The sequence below is a fragment of the Pseudophryne corroboree genome, chromosome 4 (assembly GCF_028390025.1).
Source record: "Pseudophryne corroboree isolate aPseCor3 chromosome 4, aPseCor3.hap2, whole genome shotgun sequence".
NCBI classification, from domain to species: Eukaryota; Metazoa; Chordata; class Amphibia; order Anura; family Myobatrachidae; genus Pseudophryne; species Pseudophryne corroboree.
The window spans coordinates 705,104,747-705,130,553 of NC_086447.1; the positions used below are offsets into that span (position 1 = coordinate 705,104,747).

General features: G+C 49.7%; 1 protein-coding gene across 1 annotated transcript in view; it reads right to left on the reverse strand.

The window, feature by feature from the left end:
• The window catches only part of FAM98A (family with sequence similarity 98 member A), a 105,490-nt gene that overhangs the window by 29,415 nt on the left and 50,268 nt on the right, over positions 1-25,807 (reverse strand). The window contains exon 6 of the mRNA XM_063917969.1: positions 1,995-2,111. Coding sequence (XP_063774039.1) covers positions 1,995-2,111 — 117 coding nt within the window. The remainder of the gene's footprint in view (positions 1-1,994; positions 2,112-25,807) is intronic.

Sequence of the window (25,807 nt, forward strand, 5' to 3'; positions counted from 1 at the left end):
CGAGACAGAGGGAGAGTATGCCAGCACACACCAGAGCGCTATATATATACAGGAATACCACTATCAAGTGTGCTTTTCCTTTATAGCTGCTGTTAATATAAAACTGCGCCAAATTAGTGCCCCCCCTCTCTTTTTTACCCTTTTCTGTAGTGCAGGACTGCAGGGGAGAGTCAGGGAGACGTCCTTCCAGCGGAGCTGTGATGGAAAATGGCGCCTGTGTGCTGAGGAGATAGGCTCCGCCCCCTTCTCGGCGGCCTTTTCTCCCGCTTTTTTGGTAATTCTGGCAGGGGTTAAAATACACCCATATAGCCCTGGGGGTTATATGTGGTGTATTTATGCCAGCCAAGGTGTTTTTACATTGCTGCTCAGGGCGCCCCCCCCTAGCGCCCTGCACCCTCAGTGACCGGAGTGTGAAGTGTGCCTGAGTAACAATGGCGCACAGCTGCAGTGCTGTGCGCTACCTTGTTGAAGACTGATGTCTTCTGCCGCCGATTTTTCCGGACCTTTTCTTGCTACTGGCTCTGTAAGGGGGCCGGCGGCGCGGCTCCGGGACCGAGCTCCGAGGCTGGGCCTGTGTTCGGTCCCTCTGGAGCTAATGGTGTCCAGTAGCCTAAGAAGCCCAATCCACTCTGCACGCAGGTGAGTTCGCTTCTTCCTCCCTTAGTCCCTCGATGCAGTGAGCCTGTTGCCAGCAGGTCTCACTGAAAATAAAAAACCTAAAACTAAACTTTTCACTAAGAAGTTCAGGAGAGCCCCTAGTGTGCACCCTTCTCGGCCGGGCACAAAAATCTAACTGAGGCTTGGAGGAGGGTCATAGGGGGAGGAGCCAGTGCACACCAGGTAGTCGTAAAGCTTTTACTTTTGTGCCCAGTCTCCTGCGGAGCCGCTATTCCCCATGGTCCTTACGGAGTTCCCAGCATCCACTAGGACGTCAGAGAAAAAGGTAAACCCCCTGCCCAGCCAGTACCTGAAATGGATCTGTACTTAAGCTGCAATATGGGTTCAGGGGAGGAGAGATATAGGTGGGGGGAAAGGGGGGTAGGGACTGCTATATAGATTCAGGGGAGGGGGTAGGGACTGCTATATAGGTTCAGGGAAGGGAGGTAGGGACTGCTATATAGGTTCAGTGGAGGGGGGGGAAGGGGGGTAGGGACTGCTATATAGGTTCAGTGGGGGGGGGGGGGAGGTACTGCTATATAGATTCAGGGCAAGGGGGGTAGGGACTGCGGGTGCATGCGCAGTTCAGACCCAATTTACAAGATATTTTGTGTGTGGCCCTCGACTATTCACTGGAAGTGTTAAGCACCCCCCAGCTAAAACAATTGCCCACCCCTGGGTTATAAAGTACATTGATTGTTATCATCCATGGAAACATTGATGGCTAACCTAGATGGTGTGGAACCATCGAGGTTATTGCAAGGAATCCATTGATGGTTTCACCCACTGATGGTCATCCCTGCTATGGGTGTGACTATGCTCCATTTCCAAACACCTTTGAGAAAAAAAATAAAATCTGTGGCATTGATGGTGGGAAAACATCTTGTTCTCCCCAATCAATGGTAAAAGTAGTTACCATTAGTTATAGACCGGCCATCCCTAACTAGTATCTATTTTAGCCTAAACAATTTGTGACTTAACATTAGGGGTTGAATTGAATTACCCAGATCACAGAAACCCACCCACCAGGAGACTGACATCGGGATCCCGATGGCCAGACTCCTGACACACCAGAGATAAGTAGTGGGGTTAGGGTTAGGCAGCGGAGATGGGGAAAGTTAGGGCTAGGATTAGTGGTAGAGTATTCTGTGAGAATGTGTCAGCATTCTGTCTGTCGGGATTTTGGACACAACCCATCATTCTGCATGGTAATAAATATTTTCAAGGTAGTCAACCCCATAAATTAGCAGTAAAGTAATTTCTTTGATTAATGTTAAACTGAGGAAACAAATGACCCATTGGAAACTGTAATATACATATTACAAACTGTACTTTACCTTTGCTCGGTCTGACCAACCAAATGATTGTACAGTCACATCCAGACGTTTAATTAACATTTTTCTACGGACTTCATATTCATTAGTTATGGCTTGATTGATTGCTTCTATTTTCTCCTGAGTAAAGAAAAGTTTTTAATAGTCAATTTATGGAAACAGCAACTATAAATTAAACTTAGAAATTTCTTAATGAAGAATTAAAGGAACACTGCACTAAATGTTAAGTAATTTTTCCAAATTCTATGGGGGAACACAAACATGAACATGGTTTACACGCCACCTACAGAAGCAGCTTGAGAAAAATATCTTAGCTGCTACGCTAACTTGCAGACTGCTGAAGAGTAGAGTCTGTTATATCCTTTTCTTGGAATCCATCAGTGACACAGGGAGGATGCTGGGTATAGATGGTGAGGGGACATCTGGGCACAAAATAGTTAAAATGTATTTTCCCAGCAGCTTAGGCAACCTCTCCTCTATAATCCACCCTAATCCTCTAGGTTCAGTTAACAAGCAAAAAGGCATGGAGGAAGAGGAAGGAGACCGGCACGCCATTTGTTAATGTTACAGAGGACAAAGAGAATCCATTTTACTGAAATTCTCTGTCCTGTCCACGTAAATCCAGAGGGCCCTCACGACATCCAAGGAGGCCTGCTCTGGAGAAGGATCCGGTACCTGGAAGAAAGGGACCACGAACTCATGGTTGATGTGAAACCTGGATACTAGCTTAGGGAGGTAGCCCAAGAGAGCCGAAGGACAGCCTGGTTTGAATTAAAAATAAGAAAGAGGTGAGCGACAAGACGCTCAAGTCAGAAACTCTATGGGCTGAAGCGATATCGAGGTGGAAGACAGTCTTCCAAGTAAGCCATCAAATATCCACAGTGTCCAAGGTCTTAAAAGGACTGGAGATCCTGAAAAAACAAAGTTAATTTCAACTGAGCCATCGGAGGTTGCACATGGAGGACACCCTGTATTAAAGCCTGTACATCAGGCAACAGCACAATCTGCTGCTGGAAGAGTATCGAAAGGGCTGTAACCTGTATCTTTAACAAAGAAAGGCAGGGGCCCAAATCCAGACTGGCACGTAAGAAAGTCAGCATCTGAATAGACAGAAGAATCTGTGGTTGAAGCCTCGAACTCCAGTCAAAGTAAGTTAACCAAACCCAGTGATAAATCCTGGCAGAGGAAGGCTACCTGGCATTTAGGGTGATAGCCAATTAGCTGCAGTTATTTTCCGTGGCAAATTATCTCCCCCGGGGCTATTCTAATAGCCTCGACCGACCGCAGGCAATTATCAGAGTTTTGTTTCGCCTGTTTTAAAATAAAAAACCAAAGCCCTGATAAGTGTTCTTCAAAGCCGCAATCACTGCCACGGAAGCTGTGCGTTTCCATGCGGTATAGAACCTATGTGTTTCCCTGTGATATAGGATAATTTACCGTTTCGTGCTGTAAATTACCGCGGGTAATACCCCCTAAGCGTGGTATGAATGTCCAACCATGGGAAACCCCTAGTTCTCAGGATGGATGTCTGAAGAGCCATCCTGTCAAAGAGATACGGCACAGATCAGGATGGAAGTATGGGCCGAGACTGGCCTGAGCGAAAAATGCAGTGGAGCGTTGATGGAGTTAAAAAGAATCAGAGTGACTGTATCAAGATGTCATGTCGATGTCTGGCAGGCCCCTAGGACTGGGAGCAGAAACAAGTCTGGGTGTAGGGCCCACTCACCTAAGTTACTGTCCTGATGGCTTAGAAAGTCCGCCTCCCAATTCTGGTCTCCAGGACTCTCTGCCCACTAAAAATTCGACTCACCTTCATGGCACTGCAAGTGCCACCGTGAAGGTTTATGTTGGAGTCAGCTGTTGCATTGTCTGACTGCGCTTTGACCGGCTGATGCTGGAGGAAGGGCTGTACTAGGCAACGAGCTCTGTAATCCGCTTTGAGCTACAAAGTATTGATGGGTAGCTGGCTCTTCTGAGGCATCCACAGACCCTGAAATGTCTGATGACAAGTCACTGCCGCCCACCCCCGAAGACGTGGTGAGCAGGACCCAGCCCTGGATCCAAAAGAGGTGGCCCCTGTCCAGATGGGACTTGTGGAGCCACCACAAGATGGAATGACGGACCTCTTGAGAGAGAATGATCAACTGGGACTTGAGATGTAGATGGGATTTGTTCCACCGGGCCAGAATCTCCATTTGTAAAAGGACAAGAGTGAAACTGGGCTACTCCATGTCAAACGTGGAGACCAAAGGACCTGCATGCAAAAGTCAAACGAGTCTCAATGGTGACCCAGGAATGTGCAAATCTTGGCCTGTAATGACAAAAGCTTGTTCATGAGAACACCCACTGGACTCTGGAATCCAGTAAGACCCCTAAAGGTAGCATCTCCTGAGACGGAGTTAAGGTGGATTTCCACCAATTGATGACTCACCCATGAGTCTGGTGTAGGTCTACTGTGAGCATCTGCTACTATATATGTAGGTCTACTGTGAGACAGATATAATCCCTTAGCACATCCAGTGACTGGATGCCTGCAGGAGGTAATGCACCAAGGGGTGGGAAAGGGGCAAACAGTGAAAATCCTACCTTCCCCTTCTGGCATAGACCCCAGGTCAGTGGCCATCACTACTGTAGTGCCCTGTTTCCACAGAAGATGCCCTGGTGGTCTAGCGGGGCTGCAGGGAAAACCTGGGTTTCGCATTGCCAGCACCACCAGTGGTCTCCCACACCGGTGGTGACAGTCACTATGTTTGCAGCTCCTGCAAACAGGAAGCCACCTTACCTGGTCCCCAATGCGTCCAGCTGCGGCTTCCCTGCTGTGTGTTCGGAAGCCCGGCCAAGGTCAGTGACCAAGTCGCCACTGCTGAGGCTACTGGCATTGGGGATCGTTGGATTGGCAGTGAGGGGGTCTTAGACACTGCTCAAAGAAAATAAAATGTAAAACGTTAATATGAGGCTCCCCTGTAAAACAGTGCACATTCCATATGACACAAAATGAAAACTGAAGCTGGAGGCTGGGGGTGGGGTATAGAGAAGGAGTCTAGACTGCTGGGAAAAGAAACTTAACTGTTTGCTGCCCAAACTCCAGGATAAATTGGCGGTCTAGGGGCAGTCATGGGCCTCTGCTGTGATCTGCAACTAAACATGGCCTTTACCATTTTTAGACACATCCTACAGTATAAAACAGTAGTTTTAAACATGGTCCTCAAGGCAACCCAACGGTCCAGGTTGCTGGGCCACAGGTGACTTAATAAGCACCTCAGTTAATTTGATTTAACCATCTGTGCTAAGCCATTAATATACCTAAAACCTTGACTGTTGGGGTGAATTGAGGAACGTGTTTGAAAACCTCTGGTATAAAAGAAAAACTAATTTACAAGTGAGAAAGAAGCTCTGATATTTTATTTTTGGATTTAGACACAAAAGAATAATTTTAAATATAACAGCATTTTTCCAGTTCAGTGTGTGGCATTTTCACTATATTAGTATTATGGGTTCACTACGATATGTCGGCGGTCGGGCTCCCGGCGACCAGCATACCGGCGCTGGGAGCCCGACCGCCGGCTCACCGACAGTGTGGCGAGCGCAAATGAGCCCCTTGCGGGCTCGCTACGCGCGCCACACTATTTTGTTCTCCCTCCAGGGGGGTCGTGGACCCCCACGAAGGAGAATAAGTGTCGGGATCCCGGCGCCGGTATACTGTGCGCCGGGATCCCGTCAGTCGGCATACTGAAGACCACCCTAGTATTATTTCCAATCACAGCAGCTACAGACTGAAAAGAGCTCTTTAGAAACACAGCAGGAGATGCATAAAGCAGTGAATAGCGGAAAAGTGGGCAATCAGTAACATTTATCAAGCATGTTCTATAACAATTATACATAGCATCTGATTGGTTTTCACAGCATTATACATCTACCCCAAAGTACAAAGGGTGTAAGGCAGTGATGGGGAACCTTTGGCACGCCAGCTGTTGTTGAACTACACATCCCAGCATGCCCTGCTAGTTTTGCTATTTGGCCATGCTAGAACTGTAGCAGGGCATGCTGTGATGTGTAGTTCACAACAGCTGGAGTGCCAAAGGTTCCTCATCACTGGTGTAAGGGATAATAGGATAATATGGTAGTCCTGTAACATTACCTCCCAAAGCACAGTGTTAATAGATCCCCCAGCAGCATTTGATCCCTAGTGGTAATAAATCCCCAGAAGTACGACAATGCTACATTAGGGACTTGTATTTATTACTGAGATCAAGTCAGGCATTCAACATGGTCAAATCAATTTTTTACTATAATTAAAATGTAAGCAGTGTGGCACATTCCACTTTATAATAGGATTTTGTTTACCTACCGGTAAATCCTTTTCTCGTAGTCCGTAGAGGATGCTGGGGTCCACATTAGTACCATGGGGTATAGACGGGTCCACCATGGGGATCCGGTCTGAAGATCGACAGTGTCTAGGTCGACCACTATAGGTCGACAGTCACTAGGTCGACATGGATGGAAGGTCGACAGGGTTTCTAGGTCGACAGGTCTAAAGGTCGACATGAGTTTTTCACATTTTTTTTTTGCATTTTTTCATACTTAACGATCCATGTGGACTACGATTGGAACAGTAAAGTGTGCCGAGCGAAGCGGTAGCGGAGCGAAGGCACCATGCCCGAAGCATGGCGAGCGAAGCGAGCCATGCGAGGGGACGCAGTGCACTAATTTGGGATCCCGGTCACTTTACGAAGAAAACGACACAAAAAAAAAAAAATTCCTCATGTCGACCTTTAGACCTGTCGACCTAGCACATGTCGACCTAGAAACCCTGTCGACCTTCCATCCATGTCGACCTAGTGACTGTCGACCTATAGTGGTCGACCTAAACATTGTCGACCTAGACACTGTCGATAAAACGAACCACACCCCCACCATGAGCCATTGGCACTTTAAGAGTTTGAGAGTGTGGGCTGGCTCCTCCCTCTATGACCCTCCTACCAGACTCAGTCTAGAAACTGTGCCCGAAGAGACAACATACTTCGAGAGAAGGACTTAACACAGATAGTGGTGAGATTCATACCAGCTCACACATACAAGGCACGTCAAGACAACTAGCTTGAACTACTTAGCAACTGCTGAAACATTACTTACCAAGTAACAATGCAGTACTCAACTAAAACTAAGTTGTACTTAACTAAATAACATTTGCAGGAAAACGAAACGCTGGGCGGGCGCCCAGCATCCTCTATGGACTGCGAGAAAAGGATTTACCGGTAGGTAACCAAAATCCTATTTTCTCTTACGTCCTAGAGCAGAGGTGGCCAACCCGCGGCTCTCGAGCCACATGCGGCTCTCTCCTTGTTGTGATGTGGCTCCTGCTCTCTCTCATTCAAGTGACGCGGCTCGACTCAAACCCGGCACTTGTCTCAGCCTTCCAACAGCCTGCCTCCTTCACAGGGGGCTTGGGAGGCCCCGGCACTGCTCTACTCTATACGGGATGTGAAGTTAGGACGTCACATCGCTTAATGAGAGGCGGAGCCACTGCCACAGGAGAGGATGCAGTTGCGGGACTCGTGGACGTCGCTGTAAGTATGCATCCCGGTCTAGGCTGCGGGTGATGTCTAAATGCCACATCGGAGGAGGGGGTGGTGGTGGAGCCTGAAGCCTGCTTTGAGAGCCTGTCTGCATGATGAGGGGGACCCAGGTGCCGCTGTCATCTGTGCGGTGAGGGCTGACCAGGCGCCGGTGTCATCTGTGCGCTGAGGGTGGCCCAGCCAGCACCACGCGCCGTGCGGTGAAGAGATCAGATGCTAAATACCTGTGGGGAGTGAGAGGGGAGGAGGAGGGAATACTCGGGTCTTGGATGTTATGCTGTGTGTGGAGCTAGGGGGGGGGGATGCTGGCTACTGTGTTTGGAGCTGGGGGGAAATCTGACTACTGTGTGTGGAGCCGGGGAGGGGGGGGTGCTGGATAGTGGATTCTGTGTGTGGAGCTGGGGGGGGGGGGGGGTGCTGGATAGTGGATACTGTGTGTGGAGCTGGGGGGGGGGATGCTAGATAGTGGATGCTCTGTGTGGAACTGGGGGGGTTTCTGGATAGTGGATGCTCTGTGTGGATCTGGGGGGGGGTGCTGGATAGTGGATGCTGTGTGTGGAGCTGGGGGGGGGAGATACTGGATAGTGGAGACTGTGTGGAGCTGGGGGGGATGCTGGATAGTGGAGACTGTATGTGGAGCTGGGCGGGATGCTGGATAGTGTAGACTGTGTGTGGAGCTGGGGGGGGAGCGGGATGGTGGATACTGTGTGAGGAGCTGGGGGGATGCTTGCGACTGTGTTTGGAGGTGGGGGGGGGATGCTGGCTACTGTGTGTGGGGAGGGGATGCTGGCTACTGTGTTTGGAGCTGGGGGGGATACTTGATACTGTGTGTGGAGCTGGGGGGATGCTGTCCCCCGTCACCCAACCTATAATCCATCCCTGGGCTGGAATGACATGGGAGGGGGCTGGAGTGACACATGGAGAGGTTGACGTGTACTATGTGAATCTGACTTTTTAGATTAATTTATGTGGTTTTGAATTTCAAAATGTATTTTATGTGTTTGTGGGTTTTTAAAAAACATTTTATGTGGAAGTGTATTTTTCCAGTGTATTTTCTTGGGGAGTGTATTTTATGTGGAACTGGCTTTTTTCGGTGTATTTTCTGTTGATCTGGCTTGTTTCAGTGTATTTTATGTGAACATGACTCTCTCTATGTTTGCAAAGTAAAAAGGTAAACAAAGTTTTATACTGGGAAGATTGTGTGCAGATGATGTATTATTTTCTATATGCTGGGCTCACCACCTGCGTGACTAAAAATGGGGGAGAACGACACACATCATTCTGAAGGCATACACACACAAATGGGGCGTGGCCTTGTGCCAGCTAGGCCACGCCCCATTTTTTTTGGGCGGCCCTTCGGCGCGCACATGACAGTGGCTCTTTAGCTAGACTACATATATTTTTTGTCTCTTTGACTCTGACTGGTTGGCCACCCCTGTTCTAGAGGATGCTGGGGTCCACATTAGTACCATGGGGATGTACCAAAGCTCCCAGAACGGGAGGGAGAGTGCGGAGGCTCCTGCAGAACTGATTGACTGAACTTCAGATCATCAGAGGCTAAAGTATCGAACTTGTAGAACTTAGCAAATGTGTTCGACCCGGACCAAGTTGCAGCTCGGCAAAGTTGTAATGCCGAGACACCCCGGGCAGCCGCCCGGGAAGACCCCACCTTACGAGTAGAGTGAGCCTTGACAGATTTTGGACACGGCAATCCTGCCGTAGAATAAGCATGCTGGATAGTGAACCTGATCCAGCGCGATATCATCTGCTTAGAAGCAGGACACCCAATTTTCTTGGGATCATATAGGACAAACAGAGTCCGACTTCCTGTGACGAGAAGTTCTCTTCACATAAATCTTCAGAGCCCTTACGACATTCAAGGACTTTGAAGTAATAGAGGAGTCAGTAGCCACAGGCACCACAATAGGTTGGATGATATGAAATGCCGGCACAACCTTCGGAAGAAACTGCTGGCGTGTCCGGAGCTCAGCTCTATCTTCGTGGAAGATCAAGTAAGGACTTTTACAGGATAAAGCCCCCAGCTCGGACACCTGCCTAGCAAAAGCTAAGGCCAACAAAGTGACCGCCTTCCAAGTAATAAATTTGAGCTCCACCTCCTGTAGAGGCTCAAACCAATCCGACTGGAGGAACTGCAACACCACGTTAAGGTCCCAAGGCGCCGTAGGCGGTACAAAGGGAGGTTGGATATGCAGAACACCCTTCAAAAAGGTCTGAACCTCAGGGCAGCTAATTGTTTCTGAAAGAAAATGGATAGGGACGAAATCTGGACCTTCACAGATCCTAATCGCAGGCCCATATCCATTACTGCCTGCAGGAAGAGGAGGAAATGTCCCTGTTGAAACTCCACCATAGGAAAGCTCTTGGACTCACACCGAGAGACATATTTCTTTCAAATACGATGGTAATGTTTAGACCTTACCCCTTTCCTAGCCTGTATGAGGGTAGGAATAACCTCCTTCGGAATGCCCTTCCGAGCCAGAATCAGGCGCTCAACTTCCATGCCGTCAAACGTAGCCGCGGTAAGTCTTGATAGGCGAACGGCCCCTGCTGTAACAGGTCCTCCCTAAGAGGAAGAGGCCTTGGATCTTCTTTCAGTAGATTCAGAAGGTCCGTGTACCAAGCCCTTCTTGGCCAGTCTGGGGCAATGAGGATCGCTTGAACCCTTGTTCTCCTTATGAGTTTTAGGATTTTTGGAATGAGAGGAAGTGGAGGAAACACGTACACTTACTGGAACACCGACAGAGACACCTGGGCATCCACCGCCACTGCCTGCTTGTCCCTCGACCTGGAACAATTCCTCTGAAGCTTCTTGTTGAGACGAGAAGCCATCATGTTTATTTGGGGTAAGCCCCAAAGATCCGTTATGTGCTTGAACACGACCGGATGGAGTCCCCACTCTCCTGGATGGAGATCGTGTCGGCTGAGGAAGTCTGCTTCCCAGTTGTCTACTCCCAGAATGAAGATGGCTGACAGCGCCAACGCGTGCTTTTCTGTCCAGAGGAGTATTCTTGTCACCTCTGACATCGCCGCTCTGCTCTTCGTTCCGCCCTGTCAGTTTATGTAAGCCACTGTTGTTACGTTGTCCGACTGTACTTGAATGACCCGATTTCTTAGAAGAGGGGCCGCCTGAAGACCATTGTAGACGGCTCTTAGTTCCAGAATATTGATGAGCAGGCCTGCTTCCAAGCTTGACCACCTTCCCTGGAAGGTTACTCCTTGAGTGACCGCTCCCCAGCCCCTGAGGCTTGCATCCGTTATTAGCAGGACCCAGTCCTGAATCCCGAACCGGCGGCCTTCCAGGAGGTGAGGCAGTTGAAGCCACCAGAGGAGTGACAAACGAATTATCTGGTGTATGTGGAGGTGAGATCCTGACCACTTGTCCAAGAGATCCAGTTGAAAGGTCCGAGCATGGAATCTCCCGTACTGGAGAGCCACCATCTTTCCCAATAGGCGGATGCATTGATGAACTGACACCCGGGGTGGTTCAGGACATCTCGGACCATGGCTTGTATCACCAACGCCTTGTCCTGTGGAAGAAACACCCGCTGCACTTCCGTATCCAGGATCATTCCCAGAAATGACAATCCCTGGGTAGGTTCCAAATGTGAATTTGGAAAGTTCAGAATCCAACTGTGACTCTGGAGCAGTCGCGTTGTAAGAACAATGGACTGTAGTAGGGTCTCCTTGGACGACGCCTTTATCAGGAGATCGTCCAGATATGGAATGATGTTCACACCCTGTTTGCGGAGCAGTATCATCATTTCCGCCATTACCTTGGTAAATACCCTCGGTGCTGCGGAGAGTCCGAATGGCAGGGCCTGGAACTGATAATGACAGTCAGGCAATGCGAAATGGAGATAAGCCTGATGCAGCAGCCAGATCGGAATGTGAAGGTACGCATCCTTGATATCCAGTGACACTAGGAATTCCCCCTCTTCCAGACCTGATATCTCCGCCCTGAGAGACTTCATCTTGAACTTGAACTCCTTTAGAAAAGGGTTCAATGATTTTAGGTTCAGAATGGGCCTGACCGAACCATCCGGTTTCGGTACCACGCAAAGGTTCAAATAGTAACCTTTGGTCAGCATGTGAGGTGGCACTGGCACAATGACCTGTGCCTCCACCAGCCTTTGGACAGCGTTTTGAAGAATAGTGCTGTCCTCCAACAGAGTTGGTAAGCCTGACTTGAAAAAGCGGTGCGGAGGGAGACTTTGAAATTCCAGCCTGTATCCCTTGGACACAATATCTATTACCCAGGGATCCAGGCCGGACGATACCCAGACATGACTGAAATGTCTGAGTCTCGCTCCCACTGGCCCCACCACCAGGCCGTGCAGTCCACCGTCATGCGGAGGACTTTGGGGTTCCTAACGCCGGCTTTTGTTCCTGGGAACCTGCAGCGGCAGGTTTCTTGGACTTAACCCGACCTCCCCTAAAGAAGGTATTGGAAGTCCTGGCCTTTCAAGGCTTGTTAGACCGAAAGGACTGCGGTGCAGCTGAGGAGAATGATTTCTTCGGAGCAGGAGCAGCTGAGGGACGAAACGGAGACTTACCCGCTGTAGCATCCAGAGCTTCCCCAAAGAGAGCCTGACCTGTATAGGGTAGCGACTCCACACTTCTTCTGGATTCCGCGTCGGCTGACCACTGGCGCAGCCAAAGTCCCCGACGAGCTAAAACAGACATGGAAGAAATTCCTGCAGCCATGGAACCCAGGTCTTTCATGGATTCTACCATGAAACCCACAGAATCATGTATGTTACGTAAATATAATGCAACGTCATCCCTATCCATCGTATCCAAATCCTCAAGCAAGGTAGCCGACCACTTCACGATTGCTTTTGCAATCAATGCACTAGCAATAATGGGACGTAATATGGCCCCAGAAGCAGTATACATTGATTTAAGTGAGTTATCAATCTTTCTATCTGCTGGCTCCTTTAAGGCGGTAGATCCCAGAACAGGCAAAACCACCTTTTTTGAGAGTCTGGACACAGATGCGTCAACAATTGGAGGGTTTTCCTATTTTTTCCTGTCCTCTTCAGGGAAAGGAAAAGCTACTAGAACGCTTTTAGGGACCTGAAATTTCTTTTCAGGGTTTACCCATGCTTTTTCAAAAATAGCGTTCAACTTCCGTGACCCAGGGAAGGTTAGCGAGGCTTTTTTATTTTCTGTGAAAAAAGCCTCCCCAACCTGTTCAGGTGTGGTATTTGTAACATTTAACACATCCCTGATAGCCTCTATCAACAATTGCACCCCCCTTGCAAAAAATGCAGACCCTCTTAACACATCCCCATCACCATCTTTAGTGTCCGTATCGGTATCCGTGTCGTCTTGTGTTACCTGCACAAGCGCACGTTTGTGGGGGTATATAGCGGGGCGTCCCGAGGTACCAGACAAGGACCATACAGCCATAGAGGTCTGCAATACCTGGGTTGCAGATTCATTACTAGCAACCCTGTCAGAAATCTGAGAAATCCAAGTCTTGATAGAGGAAAACCACTCTGGTTCCCTTGCTGGAATCTGTGCTAAACCAGTGTTATCCTGTTTACATGGAATGGGATCATCCTGGGAGGATAAATCCTCTGCAGCATATGACACTGTGTCCCTGGACATTGCTACAGGTGACCACCAAACACTCCACACACAGGTAGGGGCAGATAGTTACCCCCCCCAAGAATGGCAAGAGAGAGACAGAGATTGGAGCCAGCCCACACCAGCGCTTTTTAGCAAAGAGAAACCCCTTATCAGCGCTGACTTGTGCTCCTTAATAGGGCACACAGTCAAATAACAGCCTCCCCTCCCTTCTACAACCCCTTGATACCGTAAGCTGGAGTTGCTGTGGAGGGACCTGTATCTTCCTTTCAGCTTTGCATGCAGGAAAATGGCGCTGGAACGCTGCAGAGTTTGAGGAGAAGCTCCGCCCCCTTAATGGCACGGTCTTCCCACTCTTCAGAAGTTTAAACTGGCCTAAGGAGTTTGCTGGCTGAGATCCCTGGACTCTGACAGGCTTGCTGACCAGTGTGGGGGCTAAGCGCTGGCACAGGGCACCACTCACAGCACCGCACTATGTGCCGCTGGTACAATCCAGAAGCACGGGTAATACCGTGCTCCTTCCCCATTGCCATCTTCACACCGGCCCCCCGCTTGCTAGGCGGGTTGGTGACTAACTCACAACTCACTTCAGCTCTGTAAGGGGTCGGTGGCATGCTGCTGGGGCGAGCGGTTCCCCTGTGGCTGAGACCGATCGACCCCTCTGGAGCTCAGTTTCCAGTCAGTGGCTCAGACCCCGCAGGGCGGACACTGCTCCACCCCCTTAGTCCCTCGCTGCAGGCAGACTGTTACCAACAGCCTCCTGTAAAAAAAGAAACTCTAAATTAAAACTTTTCCAGGAAAGCTCAGGAGAGCTCCCCTAGCTGTGACCAGCTCCGCCGGGCACATTATCTAAAATGAGTCTGGTAGGAGGGGCATAGAGGGAGGAGCCAGACCACACTCTCAAACTCTTTAAGTGCCAATGGCTCGTGGTGGACCCGTCTATACCCTGTGGCAGGGGTGGCCAAACAGTCGATCGCGATCGACTTGTCGATCGCGGACATGCGACCAGTCGATCGCGATCCGCCGCCCAGCCACCCGAAGACGCGCCTCTCCTGCCTGCCGCTCTGCCTCCTCAGTCTGGTCTGCGGCAGTGACGGCCGAGTGTATAGCTCAAATCAGGTGCCGGTTCGTTAGCCAATGAGAGCTCGCGGATCGGCGCCTGATTTGAGCTATACACGCTGCCGTCGCCGCCGGAGATTAGACTGAGAAGCAGGGCGGCAGGCAGGAGAAGCGTGCGCTGCGCTCTCCACACAGCAACGGTGAGCTCTTCTATGGGGGCATATCTGGCATTGTGGGCACATGGCTCAGTGGGGGGCATATCTGGCAATGTGGGGCATATCTGGCACTGTGGGGTCATATGTGGCACTGGGGGCATATCTGGCTCTGTGGGCACATGGCACTGTGGGGGCATATCTGGCACTGTGGGCACATAGCACTGTGGGGGCATATCTGGCACTGTGGGCACATGGCACTGTGAGGGCATATCTGGCACTGTGGGGGCATATCTGGCACTGTGGGGGCATATCTGGCACTGTGGGGGCATATCTGTAATCTGGCACTGTGGGGGCATATCTGTATCTGGCACTGTGGGGGCATATCTGGCACTGTGGGCACATGGCACTGTGAGGGCATATCTGGCACTGTGGGGGCATATCTGGCACTGTGGGGGCATATCTGTATTTGGCACTGTGGGGGCATATCTGGCACTGTGGGGGCATATCTGTAATCTAGCGCTGTGGGGGTATATTTGGCACTGTGGGGGCATATCTGTATCTGGCACTGTGGGGGCATATCTGGCACTGTGGGCACATGGCACTGTGAGGGCATATCTAGCACTGTGGGGGCATATCTGTATCTGGCACTGTGGGGGCATATCCGGCACTGTGGGCACATGGCACTGTGGGGGCATATCTGTAATCTGGCGCTGTGGGGGCATATCTGGCACTGTGGGCACATGGCACTGTGGGGGCATATCTGGCACTGTGGGCACATGGCACTGTGAGGGCATATCTGGCACTGTGGGCACATGGCACTGTGGGGGCAAATCTAATCTGGCACTGTGGGGGCATATCTGGCACTGTGGGCACATGGCACTGTGGGGGCATATCTGTATCTGGCACTGTGGGGGCATATCTGGCACTGTGGGGGCATATCTGGCACTGTGGGCACATGGCACTGTGGGGGCATATCTGTATCTGGCACTGTGGGGGCATATCTGGCACTGTGGGCACATGGCACTGTGGGGGCATGTGTATCTGGCACTGTGTGGGCATGTGTTTGAGGTTTTTGCCTGTGGGGGCCAATGTGTTATTTCGTGTTTGGCAGTCATTACACACTGTGCAGCAAGGCTACGTCCCTTTTTAAAAAAATATATATATATATACCACGCCCACTTTTTGTTATACCACGCCCCTTTTTTTGCTCCTATTATTCCTCCTAGGTAGATCACAAAAGCTTTTTAGCTTTCACAGTAGATCCCCGACTCCAAAAGTCTGGCCGCTCCTGCCCTATGGTACTAATGTGGACCCCAGCATCCTCTAGGACGTAAGAGAAATTATATAATACTTACAGGTTTTTAACATAAAAGATGTACATGCTATCTCAATGTATTTTACAATTACTGCCGGGCATTTATAAAAAGAACAAGGACATAAATAAAAATACCTTCCTTAGTTTATTGAAAAACTAGTTCAAGAATCCCAAGGCTAGAATTGTGTAATACAAATTCACCTTGACAATTTGCTAGTGGGTAAGAGAAAACATCTTACATAATTTAAATCCTGAGCAATAACTCACAGACATTACTATTCATGCTTCAGATGAAGCATGAAAATAAAACTGGAACAGGCACCCTTACAGGTATGCATTAGCTGTAGTGCAGATTATGACACCGAAGATATAAGCAGCACTTGCAGATTTTCAAGAGAAAAAATAAGAATTTACTCACCGGTAATTCTATTTCTCGTAGTCCGTAGTGGATGCTGGGAACTCCGTAAGGACCATGGGGAATAGACGGGTGACTGGGCACTCTAAAAGAAAGATTAGGTACTATATGGTGTGCACTGGCTCCTCCCTCTATGCCCCTCCTCCAGACCTCAATTAGGGAAACTGTGCCCGGAAGAGCTGACACAACAAGGAAAGGATTTGGAATCCAGGGTAAGACTCATACCAGCCACACCGTACAACTTGTGATAACCATACCCAGTTAACAGTATGAACAACAACTGAGCCTCATTCAACGGATGGCTCATAACAATAACCCTTTAGTTAAGCAATAACTATATACATGTATTGCAGAGAGTCCGCACTTGGGACGGGCGCCCAGCATCCACTACGGACTACGAGAAATAGAATTACTGGTGAGTAAATTCTTATTTTCTCTGACGTCCTAGTGGATGCTGGGAACTACGTAAGGACCTTGGGGATTATACCAAAGCTCCCAAACGGGCGGGAGAGTGCAGATGACTCTGCAGCACCGAATGAGCAAACTCAAGGTCCTCCTCAGCCAGGGTATCAAACTTGTAGAACTTAGCAAATGTGTTTGAACCCGACCAAGTAGCAGCTCGGCAAAGCTGTAAAGCCGAGACCCCTCGGGCAGCCACCCAAGAAGAGCCCACCTTCCTTGTGGAATGGGCTTTCACTGATTTTGGATGCGGCAGTCCAGCCGCAGAATGCGCCAGCTGAATCGTGCTACAGATCCAGCGAGCAATAGTTTGCTTTGAAGCAGGAGCACCCATCTTGTTGGGTGCATGCAGGATAAATAGCGAGTCAGTTTTCCTGACTCCAGCTGTCCTGGCTACATAGATCTTCAAAGCCCTAACTACATCAAGTAACTTGGAGTCCTCCAAGTCCCGAGTAGCCGCAGGCAACACAATAGGTTGGTTCAAATGAAACGCTGATACCACCTTTGGGAGAAATTGGGGACGAGTCCTCAATTCTGCCCTGTCCATATGGAAGATCAGATATGGGCTTTTACATGACAAAGCCGCCAATTCTGACACACGCCTTGCTGAAGCTAAAGCCAACAGCATGACCACCTTCCACGTGAGATACTTTAGCTCCACTGTCTTAAGTGGCTCAAACCAGTGGGATTTCAGGAAATCCAACACAACGTTAAGATCCCAAGGTGACACTGGAGGCACAAAAGGGGGCTGAATATGCAGCACTCCCTTAACGAACGTCTGAACTTCAGGCAGTGAAGCCAGTTCTTTTTGAAAGAAAATAGATAGGGCCGAAATCTGAACCTTTATGGACCCCAATTTTAGGCCCATAGTCACCCCTGACTGTAGGAAGTGCAGAAATCGACCCAGCTGGAATTCCTCTATTGGGGCCTTCCTGGCCTCACACCAAGCAACATATTTTCGCCATATACGGTGATAATGCTTTGCTGTCACGTCCTTCCTAGCTTTTATCAGCGTAGGAATCCCTTCATCTGGAATGCCCTTTTCCGTTAGGATCCGGGTTCAACCGCCATGCCGTCAAACGCAGCCGCGGTAAGTCTTGGAACAGACAGGGCCCCTGCTGCAACAGGTCCTGTCTGAGAGGCAGAGGCCATGGGTCCTCTGAGATCATTTCTTGCAGTTCTGGGTACCAAGTTCTTCTTGGCCAATCCGGAACGATGTATAGTTCTTACTCCTCTCTTCCTTACTATCCTCAGTACCTTGGGTATGAGAGGAAGAGGAGGAAACACATAAACCGACTGGTACACCCACGGTGTCACAAGTGCGTCCACAGCTATCGCCTGAGGGTCCCTTGACCTGGCGCAATATCTTTTTAGCTTTTTGTTGAGGCGGGACGCCATCATGTCCACCTGTGGCATTTCCCAACGATTTGTAATCTGTGTGAAGACTCCTTGATGAAGTCCCCACTCTCCCGGGTGGAGGTCGTGTCTGCTGAGGAAGTCTGCTTCCCAGTTGTCCACTCCCGGAATGAACACTGCTGACAGTGCTAGCACGTGATTCTCCGCCCATCGAAGAATCCTTGTGGCTTCTGCCATTGCCATCCTGCTTCTTGTGCCGCCCTGGCGGTTTACATGGGCGACTGCCGTGATGTTGTCTGACTGAATCAGCACTGGTTAATTTTGAAGCAGGGGCTCTGCTTGACTCAGGGCGTTGTAAATGGCCCTTAGTTCCAGTATATTTATGTGTAGTGAAGTCTCCAGACTTGACCACTGCCCTTGGAAGTTTCTTCCCTGAGTGACTGCCCCCCATCCTCGGAGGCTTGCATCCGTGGTCACCAGGACCCAGTCCTGTATGCCGAACCTGCGGCCCTCGAGAAGATGAGCACTCTGCAGCCACCACAGCAGAGACACCCTGGCCCTCGGGGACAGGGTGATCAACCGATGCATCTGAAGATGCGATCCGGACCACTTGTCCAACAGATTCCACTGAAAGATCCTTGCATGGAACCTGCCGAAGGGAATTGCTTCGTATGAAGCCACCATCTTTCCCAGGACTCGCGTGCAGTGATGCACCGACACCTGTTTTGGTTTCAGGAGGTCCTTGACCAGAGATGACAATTCCTGGGCCTTCTCCACCGGGAGAAACACCTTTTCTGTTCTGTGTCCAGAATCATGCCCAGGAAAAGCAGACGCGTCGTAGGAATCAGCTGCGACTTTGGGATATTCAGAATCCAGCCGTGCTGTTGCAACACTTCCTGAGAGAGTGCTACGCTGACCAACAACTGCTCTCTGGACCTCGCCTTTATGAGGAGATCGTCCAAGTACGGGATAATTATAACTCCCTTCTTCCGAAGGAGTATCATCATTTCTGCCATTACCTTGGTAAATATTCTTGGTGCCGTGGAGAGACCAAACGGCAACGTCTGGAATTGGTAATGACAGTCCTGTACCACAAACCTGAGGTATTCCTGGTGAGGTGGGTAAATGGGGACATGCAAGTAAGCATCCTTGATGTCCAGAGACACCATAAAATCCCCCTCTTCCAGGCTTGCAATAACCGCTCTGAGCAATTCCATTTTGAACTTGAATTTCTTTATATAAGTGTTCAAGGATTTTAAATTCAGAATGGGTCTCACCGAACCGTCCGGTTTCGGTACCACAAACATTGTGGAATAGTAACCCCTTCCCTGTTGAAGGAGGGGGACCTTGATTATCACCTGCTGGAGGTACAGCTTGTGAATTGCCGCCAGTACTACCTCCCTTTCCCTGGGGGAAGCTGGCAAGGCTGATTTGAGGTAACTGCTGGGGGGAGTCGCCTCGAACTCCAGCTTGTATCCCTGAGATACAATTTGTACAACCCAGAAATCCACCTGTGAGCGAACCCACTGGTTGCTGAAGTTTCTGAGACGCGCCCCCACCGCACCTGGCTCCGCCTGTGGAGCCCCAACGTCATGCGGTGGACTTAGTGGAAGCAGGGGAGGATTTTTGTTCCTGGGAACTGGCTGCCTGGTGCAGCTTCTTTCCTCTACCCTTGCCTCTGGCCAGAAAGGATGCGCCTCTGACCCGCTTGCCTTTCTGAGGCCGAAAGGACTGCATTTGATAATACGGTGCTTTCTTAGGCTGTGAGGAAACCTGAGGTAAAAAAGTCGACTTTCCAGCTGTTGCTGTGGATACTAGGTCCGAGAGACCGTCCCCAAACAATTCCTCACCCTTATAAGGCAAAACCTGCATGTGTTTTTTAGAATCAGCATCACCTGTCCACTGCAGAGTCCATAATACTCTCCTGGCAGAAATGGACATTGCATTAATTCTAGATGCCAGCAGGCAAATGTCCCTCTGGGCATCCCGCATATATAAGACAACGTCTTTTATATGTTCTAGGGTTAGCAAAATATTATCCCTGTCGAGGGAATCAATGTTGTCTGACAGAGTATCAGTCCATGCTGCTGCAGCACTACACATCCAGGCTGAAGCAATAGCAGGTCTCAGTAGAGTACCAGAGTGTGTATACACAGACTTCAGGATAGCTTCCTGCTATCTATCCGCAGGCTCCTTTAGGGCGGCCGTATCCTGAAACGGCAGGGCCACCCTTTTAGATAAGCATGTGAGCGCCTTGTCCACCCTAGGGGATGTTTCCCAACGTAACCTGTCCGTTGGCGGGAAAGGGTACGCCATCAGTAACCTCTTAGAAATCACTAGTTTCTTATCAGGGGAACTCCACGCTTCTTCACACAACTCATTTAATTCATCAGATGGGGGAAAAGTCACTGGCTGCTTTTTCTCCCCAAACGTATAAACCCTCTTGGTAGTAACCGGGATAACATCAGAAATGTGTAGTACATCTTTCATTGCAGTAATCATGCATCGGATGGCCTTTTTAGACTGTACATTTGTCTCATCATCGTCTACACTGGAGTCAGACTCCGTGTCGACATCTGTGTCCACCATCTGATCCAGAGGGCGTTTATGAGCCCCTGACGGCTTCTGAGTCGCCTGGGCAGGCGCAGGCTGAGACCCCGGCTGTCCCAAGGCTGCTGCGTCATCGAACCTTTTATGTAAGGAGTTGACACTGTCGGTAAAGACCTTCCACATATCCATCCAATTAGGTGTCGGCCCCGACGGGGGCGACACCACACTTATCTGCCCTTGCTCCGCCTCCACGTAACCCTCCTCATCAAACATGTCGACACAGCCGTACCGACACACCGCACACACACAGGGAATGCTCAGACTGAGGACAGGACCCCACAAAGTCCTTTGGGGAGACAGAGAGAGAGTATGCCAGCACACACCACAGCGCTATATAACACAGGGATTTACACTTATAATAAGTGATTTACCCAATAGCTGCTTATTTATCTTATTTGCGCCTAAATTTATGTGCCCCCCCTCTCTTTTTTACCCTTCTTGTACCTGGATACTGCAGGGGAGAGCCTGGGGAGCTGCTTCCAGCGGAGCTGTGAAGGGGAAATGGCGCTGGTGTGCTGAGGAAGAAGGCCCCGCCCCCTCAGTGGCGGGCTTCTGTCCCGCGTTTTGTGTAACTTAATGGCGGGGGGTTTTACACATATACAGTGCCAGACTGTATATGTGTATTTTTAGTGCCAAAAGGTATTATAATTGCTGCCCAGGGCGCCCCCCCCCCCAGCGCCCTGCCCCCTACAGTGACCGGAGTGTGTAAGTGTGCTGGGAGCAATGGCGCACAGCTGCGGTGCTGTGCGCTACCTTAATGAAGACAGGAGTCTTCTGCCGCCGATTTCGTCGTTCATCTTCTGTCTTCTGGCTCTGCAAGGGGGACGGCGGCGCGGCTCCGGGAACGGACGATCGAGGTCAGGCCCTGTGTTCGAACCCTCTGGAGCTAATGGTGTCCAGTAGCCTAAGAAGCACAAGCTAGCTGCAAGCAGGTAGGTTTGCTTCTCTCCCCCCTCAGTCCCACGTAGCAGTGAGTCTGTTGCCAGCAGAAGCTCACTGAAAATAAAAAACCTAACAAATACTTTCTTTTCTAGCAAGCTCAGGAGAGCCCACTAGGAGCACCCAGCTCTGGCCGGGCAGAGATTCTAACTGGAGGAGGGGGCATAGAGGGAGGAGCCAGTGCACACCAGATAGTACCTAATCTTTCTTTTAGAGTGCCCAGTCTCCTGCGGAGCCCGTCTATTCCCCATGGTCCATACGGAGTTCCCAGCATCCACTAGGACGTCAGAGAAAGTTTGTTGAAACTTCTCATTTGCTGAAACTTCAGGAATCAAAAAGATAGAGTTCACGCTAGCGCCCTGTTCATCAGTGGCCATAATTTTATGCATGATGTGTCGCTACAGCTACTGTAGCCAGTGCCGTAACTAGACATTTTAGCGCTGTGTGCAAGAAACAGCATTGGCGCCCCTCCCCAATATACAAAACAGGGCCGCAGGGAAATTGCTTCATGGGGAAGTAGCGTGGCTACAAAATAAAACCAATTCATATTACACTGTACAGTAGTCTCCATTATTCAAATTACGCCGCACAGCGACGCCACTTGCACACATTACACCAGGTAGGGCTCCTTTTAGACTAAAGAGGGTTACTCACGGAGAGATCCATGCTTAAAATCTAAGCAATCTGACTAGACTGCTTAGATTTTAAGCACAGATCACTCGTGTGTACTACCCTCAGCGATAGCGATGCGCGGCCCCGCACATCGCTATCGCCGGTGCTAGATTGGACTGCATGCAGGCCAATCTAGCAGGTCGCTCATTTCACCCGCTGGGTGAAATGAACGGCCCCCTGTCCTCCCCCGCATCGCTCAGCACACATCTCTCCCGTCTATATGGGCGTTTACACAAAACAAAACACTAGATACCAGCACTTAAAATATAAAAGAAACTGATATTAAGATATGGTGCTTGGTATCCACACTGGAAGATAAACCCTAGTGGCCAAAATTGTGGAAACCTTTTGTAAAAATTTGTGTTTTTAGGGTTTAATTGTATATAACCGCATTATTTTACAAGAAAATCCTGTGAAGGTATATATCACTGGAAAGATAATTTTATACAAAATATAGGCCCTCATTCCGAGTTGTTCGCTCGCTAGCCGCTTTTCGCAGCATTACACGCGCTAAGCCGCCGCCCTCTGGGAGTGTATCTTAGCTTAGCAGAATTGCGAACGAAGTATTCGCAATATTGCAAAAATAAGATTTTACTCACCGGTAAATCTATTTCTCGTAGTCCGTAGTGGATGCTGGGAACTCCGTAAGGACCATGGGGAATAGACGGGCTCCGCAGGAGACTGGGCACTCTAAAAGAAAGATTAGGTACTATCTGGTGTGCACTGGCTCCTCCCACTATGACCCTCCTCCAGACCTCAGTTAGGATACTGTGCCCGGAAGAGCTGACACAATAAGGAAGGATTTTGAATCCCGGGTAAGACTCATACCAGCCACACCAATCACACCGTATAACTCGTGATACTACACCCAGTTAACAGTATGAAATATAACTGAGCCTCTCAACAGATGGCTCAACAATAACCCTTAGTTAGGCAATAACTACATACAAGTATTGCAGACAATCCGCACTTGGGATGGGCGCCCAGCATCCACTACGGACTACGAGAAATAGATTTACCGGTGAGTAAAATCTTATTTTCTCTGACGTCCTAGTGGATGCTGGGAACTCCGTAAGGACCATGGGGATTATACCAAAGCTCCCAAACGGGCGGGAGAGTGCGGATGACTCTGCAGCACCGAATGAGAGAACTCAAGGTCCTCCTCAGCCAGGGTATCAATTTTGCAGAATTTAGCAAACGTGTTTGCCCCTGACCAAGTTGCAGCTCGGCAAAATTGTAAAGCCGAGACCCCTCGGGCAGCCACCCAAGATGAGCCCACTTTCCTCGTGGAATGGGCTTTTACTGATTTAGGATGCGGCAATCCAGCCGCAGAATGCTCCAGATGAATTGTGCTACAAATTCAGCGAGCAATAGTCTGCTTAGAAGCAGGAGCACCTATTTTGTTGGGTGCCTACAGGATAAAAAGCGAGTCAGTTTTCCGGACTCCAGCCGTCCTGGAAATATACATTTTTAAGGCCCTGACTACGTCCAGTAACTTGGAATCTTCCAAGTCTCTAGTAGCCACAGGCACTACAATAGGTTGGTTCAAGTGAAAAGCTGATACCACCTTAGGGAGAAACTGGGGACGAGTCCTCAATTCTGCCCTATCCATATGGAAAATCAGATAAGGGCTTTTACATGACAAAGCCGCCAATTCTGACACACGCCTGGCCGAAGCCAAGGCCAATAACATGACCACTTTCCACGTGAGATATTTCAAATCCACAGTTTTAAGTGGCTCAAACCAATGTGATTTTAAGAAACTCAACACCACGTTGAGATCCCAAGGTGCCACAGGAGGCACAAAAGGGGGCTGAATATGTAGCACTCCCTTTACAAATGTCTGAACTCCAGGCAGTGAAGCCAGTTCTTTCTGGAAGAAAATCGACAGAGCCGAAATCTGGACCTTAATGGAACCCAACTTTAGGCCCATAGTCACCCCTGACTGTAGGAAGTGCAGAAAACGACCCAGCTGAAATTCCTCTGTCTTCCTGGCCTCACACCACGCAACATATTTTCGCCAAATACGGTGATAATGGTTTGCGGTTACTTCTTTCCTGGCTTTTATCAGCGTAGGAATGACTTCTTCCGGAATGCCCTTTTCCTTTAGGATCCGGAATTCAACCGCCATGCCGTCAAACGCAGCCACGGTAAGTCTTGGAACAGACAGGGCCCCTGCTGTAGCAGATCCTGTCTGAGCGGTAGAGGCCATGGGTCCTCTGATATCATTTCTTGAAGTTCTGGGTACCAAGCTCTTCTTGGCCCATCCGGAACCACGAGTATCGTTTTTACTCCTCGTTTTCTTATTATTCTCAGTACCTTTGGTATGAGAGGCAGAGGAGGGAATACATAAACCGACTGGTACACCCACGGTGTCACTAGAGCATCCACAGCTATTGCCTGAGGGTCCCTTGACCTGGCGCAATATCTAGTTTTTTGTTTAGGCGGGACGCCATCATGTCCACCTGTGGCCTTTCCCAACGGTTTACCAACAGTTGGAAGACTTCTGGATGAAGTCCCCACTCTCCCGGGTGTAGGTCGCGTCTGCTGAGGAAGTCTGCTTCCCAGTTGTCCACTCCCGGAATGAACACTGCTGACAGTGCTAAGACGTGATTTTCCGCCCATCGGAGAATCCTTGTGGCTTCTGCCATCGCCATCCTGCTTCTTGTGCCGCCCTGTCGGTTTACATGGGCGACTGCCGTGATGTTGTCTGATTGGATCAGTACCGGCTGGTTTTGAAGCAGAGGCCTTGCCAGACTTAGGGCATTGTAAATGGCCATCAGTTCCAGAATATTTATGTGTAGGGACGACTCCTGACTTGACCAAAGTCCTTGGAAATTTCTTCCCTGTGTGACTGCCCCCCAGCCTCGAAGGCTGGCATCCGTGGTTACCAGGACCCAGTCCTGTATGCCGAATCTGCGGCCCTCTTGAAGATGAGCACTCTGCAGCCACCACAGTAGAGATACCCTGGTCCTTGGAGACAGGGTTATCAGCCGATGCATCTGAAGATGCGATCCCGACCACTTGTCCAAGAGGTCCCACTGAAAGGTTCTTGCATGGAACCTGCCGAATGGAATTTTGCTTCGTAAGAAGCTACCATTTTTCCCAGGACTCGTGTGCAGTGATGCACCGATACCTGTTTTGGTTTCAGGAGGTCTCTGACTAGAGATGACAGCTCCCTGGCTTTCTCCTGCGGGAGAAACACTTTTTTCTGTTCTGTGTCCAGAACCATCCCCAGGAACAGTAGGCGTGTGGTAGGAACCAGCTGTGACTTTGGAATGTATAGAATCCATCCGTGCTGTTGTAGCACTTCCTGAGATAGTGCTACTCCGACCAACAACTGCTCCTTGGACCTCGCCTTTATAAGGAGATCGTCCAAGTACGGGATAATTAAAACTCCCTTTTTTCGAAGGAGTATCATCATTTCTGCCATTACCTTGGTAAAGACCCTCGGAGCCGTGGACAGTCCAAATGGCAGTGTTTGGAATTGGTAATGGCAATCCTGTACCACAAATCTGAGGTACTCCTGGTGAGGATGGTAAATGGGGACATGTAGGTAAGCATCCTTGATGTCCAGGGATACCATGTAATCCCCCTCCTCCAGGCTTGCAATAACCGCCCTGAGCGATTCCATCTTGAACTTGAAT